This window comes from Triticum dicoccoides, chromosome 4B, assembly GCF_002162155.2.
Source record: "Triticum dicoccoides isolate Atlit2015 ecotype Zavitan chromosome 4B, WEW_v2.0, whole genome shotgun sequence".
NCBI classification, from domain to species: domain Eukaryota; kingdom Viridiplantae; phylum Streptophyta; class Magnoliopsida; order Poales; family Poaceae; genus Triticum; species Triticum dicoccoides.
The window spans coordinates 584,844,070-584,848,381 of record NC_041387.1 but is presented as its reverse complement, the minus strand read 5'-3'; the positions used below and the strand labels follow the sequence as shown (position 1 = coordinate 584,848,381).

General features: G+C 51.1%; 1 protein-coding gene across 1 annotated transcript; it reads right to left on the bottom strand.

Moving 5' to 3' along the window:
• Positions 1 to 2,696: 2,696 nt before the first annotated feature.
• Positions 2,697 to 3,829, bottom strand: LOC119293932 (transcription factor ILI3). Its single transcript, XM_037572249.1, has 2 exons — positions 3,559 to 3,829; positions 2,697 to 3,354 (listed from the first exon to the last, which is right to left on the bottom strand). Exons 1-2 carry the CDS (start codon positions 3,661 to 3,663, stop codon positions 3,202 to 3,204), a joined length of 258 nt encoding a protein of 85 aa, XP_037428146.1. The 5' UTR covers positions 3,664 to 3,829; the 3' UTR covers positions 2,697 to 3,201.
• Positions 3,830 to 4,312: the final 483 nt, after the last annotated feature.

Sequence of the window (4,312 nt, the reverse complement as noted above, 5' to 3'; positions counted from 1 at the left end):
CACTCCTCCATATTCTCTGCAGTAGGAGGGAACTCTAGAAGCAGCTGAGCATGTGCCATGGCTTCTTCTGGTGTAGCTGGCATGAAAAGGTGCGACGAACGGGAGGTGTTCTTACTTCTGACGGTGCTAGAAGGAACTCCATCTCGCCCTTGCTGCCTTGGCCTGCTTGCACCGTCTTCTTGGCGTGCTTGCTGGCCTTGCACATCTTGAATGATGCGCATCGGCTTTGCCGTGGCGATGTCCGGAGCAGCCATCCTGAAGTTGCTCATCGCGCATGACCTGAGATGGCCGCGGCGTGTGCGTCGATGTATGTGTCTTGGATGTTGCCGCATGACCACCCGTAGGCTGCGAGGCTCCATCCTTCGACCTGGTGGCGTGCGGGTTGTTGTCGTTTCTGTTCAGGACGATGCCGCTCGCCTGGCTATGATCGCCAGAATGTCGTGGAAGTTGTTCTATGCCGCCACCTCCTCCACCTCTGTCCGTATTCGTAGGCATCGGCGTCGTTTGGATGTAGAAGGACTTGCCGTCGTGGCACCCTTCTTCTTGGGAGCCATGACAATGAAGAAGATGATGAAGCTGATGCGTTGACTGTTGAATCAGGTTCGCGCAAGCGATCCCCCTGCCTGGTGCGCCAAAATATGTCGTGTGTACGACGATCTACGGGACCAACAAAGGCCCCGTTGCGTTTCGACTGGGGATATCAATGTGCACAAAGAGCAGATCCAGCAATCAACACAGTGGTTTACCCAGGTTTGGGCCGCTGTGAAGCGTAAAACCCAATTCCTGTTTTGTTGTATTGGATGTGTATGAGCACAAGTACAAGGAGCGCAACTTGTCGACAAGGTTGCGCGTGAAGTGTAGCTACGCGTGCAATTGTGCAAAGTGTCGACCTTTGTAAAGGTAGCCATGGGCCTCCTTTTATAGGGAAAGGGGTCACCACAGTGCCAAATACCCAACTCTTATGGGTTAGGACAAATGCAGTAAATGTACCATGAGGTGTCACGCTGGTAATACTCCCCGGCAAGAATTGTCTCTCCTTCTGTGCCGTTCGTCCAGCTACCTTGTATATCTTGACACATCACCAGGATGGGTGTCATTAAAGTTGTCTTCAAAGCGGCAGGTTGACACGTGACCAGAAATATTCACCTAACCACCTGCCCCCTCGACAGCTATTTGACAAGCGATGTGCCGGCCGCTGAGGTGGAGCGGTAGCAAGGTAGTGGGAAACTTGCCGGCACAGAGCTTGCCGGGCTCTTGCTTTCTTGCCGGCAAGGAACTTGTCGGCAACTCCAATCTTGATCTTCTGTACTATCCTTAGTATTTCTCGATTACTTGATTGGAGGTCTTCTTCATGGTCTTGTCAACCAAATCTTGAACTTTGTCTTCAAGCGCCCTTCGGCAAGCCCTGCCGTCGGGACGGCTACTACTGCCTGTGCACGAGTCTGGGGTACTAAAGTACCCAAACTTTAGTACACCGACAACCTCCCGCATCTGTGTCCGTGGACCGGTCCCCCCGTCCGCGGACTGATGCGGGAGGTTTTTTCGGGTTGCCGTTGCAGATGCTCTTATATGTCTAGTCACATGCATGTGTTTGGTGGAGATGAAAAGGAAAAAAAATAAGAGAAATGATGGTTCGGGTTAGGCCGCGTCCTACGTGACGGACTGACCATCCTATGATCTGTATACAAGGGTTCGCAGACTTCCGGACATATAAATATGATATGATTGGGTCACTTTTTCTTTCTCTCTTTTGTCAGGATACTCATCGGGTATATTCGTGAACATTTGAGGAGGATTTGAGGGTAGTTCACGGACATTTAAGGAGGATTTGAGGGTAGTTCGTGGACATTTGAGGAGGATTCGAGGGTAATGCTCTAAGATAATCGATAATCGGCGTGTTCGATGGACTATAGTATACTGTCTGTAGCTCTGCACAGGCCGAGAGATTTTGACCAGGCTATTTGATCGAGAACAAAAGCCGGGGATACACCTGCACAGTCCGTGAGATCGGAGAAAGCAAAACCGTGGGCACCATCACAGTGGAGGCGAGAGTAATCCGTTCCACTGGAGACGACGATGTAGATACGGACAAAGAAAGGCCACACTGTGCACGCGCTTGCAACTGCGTGCTTGTCTCTGAAAACGCAGGTGACGGAATGCAAGTGTTTTCTATTTGTAGTATACATATGTATGTGACCCACTTCGAACATGACACGTCTCTATAAACCAAAATAATCAGAAGAAAACACTACGGATCTCATGCTTTGGCTGCTGATCGGACGGCTCTCGTTCGTGGACTGCCATGTCGATCGACTAGTTGGTTTGGAGGGATCCGACGCCGTGCTTGATTGCGGAGATCTTGTAGGCGAAAAGTTGACACTTCATGGGGCCAAGTTCACAAAAGATGAAGACACCTCCTGTTCCTGGGGCCTATCACTCGAGAAGCCAAATGTTTGACCCTCTAGGTAATAGGGTTCTTTTGCACCATGGAACGTCTCGCTCATTTTTATATCTTCTTTTTACATTTACAAGTACACCGGCTATTTCGACGTTACATGCGCACGTACGCCCCTAGCACGCACGAGAGGTTCTTCACTTTTCTATGTGGCACCTGCACGTTGCTCCAAATAACTTGACCGTACGTAGTAGTAGCAGTAAGTTATGCAGAGAAGACATGGCAGTAATTAAACAGATAGTACAAAAACAGACAGTTCTCCGTAGTCCACGGTCGTCGTTAACCTAGCTTGTCCGTTGGAAAACAAGGACAAAGCTAGCAATAGATAGTACTAGTAGTTACTACAAAACAACACCTCTATAGGTAGAGGAGATGCATCTCAGTCTGAGAGGAGCTACAGGCCTACAACAGCACAAACACACACGTCTACAACCTAGTAGTAATACACTCAGTTAATCGGTAGAAGTACCATATATATTATTAACCTCTACCAACCTGGTGCATAAATGAAACACAGTGGAGTATACCGGAAGCTAAATGAGGGCCTCACAAACACACACAGACGACGACGTACCAGGAGACGGGGGAGCAGGAAGGAAAAGAAACAAGCAGCAGCTAAAAAATGCTATGCCTCTCTTGTTGTCTTCTCTTCTCTTGTCTTGCCTCCTCGTCTCCCTCTTGGGTCGATGAATTGAAGCTAATATATATGTAGCTATTGCCTACTGGCGTGGTAGGATAAAGTCCGGCTAGCGGAGAAGGCTCCGGATGATCTCGGCCTGGGGGCTGGTCTCGTCCAAGGTCGACATTAGCTCAGAGAGCCTGTCAGATAGATCGTCCACCTCCTGGTGGAGGCTCTTGATGTAGCCGCACGTCTCCTTCAGTAGCTTCGACGCCGACGACTGCACAGCACAGCATAGCATTCATGTCAGGAACAGTGAGGAAGAAAAATAACAGTGCTAATCCTTCTCAGGGTAGACTTGGCGGCGCCGCCGTGACGAAATGCACAGTCGCGGCCGGCCTGTCAGTGACGGTGCACTGCACGGACGCACGCATGTAACAAGCAACTCGCAGGAGAACCAATGCGCGCTCGCGTGAGTACGTACCCGGCTCGCGGAGCGGCGGCGGGATGATTCCGGGAGCAGCGCCTGGAGCTTGGAGATGAGCTCGTTGATCTCCTCGTCGGTGATCCTGCCACGGCGGCTCGACATCTCACTCTCTCTCTGCGGCCGGCCGGCTCTGATTGGAGACAGCTAACGCTTGGCTTTCCTTGCTTGCTCGTGTATGTGTTGATGCTTTACCTTGGCTGGTGATTCAGCCGATGAAGCGTCTGCGTGTGACTGTGATGGTGAGTGTCTGAGTGAGAGGAGAGCAGAGAGAACGAGGAGGCAGGCAGCGCAGCCGGGGTGGCTATTTGAAGGAGAACGGGGCAGAGATCGTCTAGCACATTGATGGCGAAAAGAGGCCACGGGCCCACTGCGCCTTCATTTAGGCCTGGGCTCCCGACACTGGCCCCAAAATGACCAGGCCCGGGATCCAGACAGTGGAGGACCCAGAATGATGACCAGGCCCGGCCCATGGGCTCCAGGAGTCGTGCCAGGACCCCCCCCAGGGCCGGGGCACAATTGCTCCACTGTCCTCTGTGATTATGATTTCGAGCAACGCGTGCAGTCAGCCAGAGTAAATATTGCAAATAAGTATGAGCATCTTTTTTTGTGCGTGAGAGAAATACTTGTATCACTCAGTCACAATGTCTTTACAGTCATCAGTGACAATTCCCAAAACTTCCTCAGGACCGGACCCTAACCAAGTTATAGTCCGGCCTTCTACTTTAGACTAGCCACAGTGGGAGTAACTTCA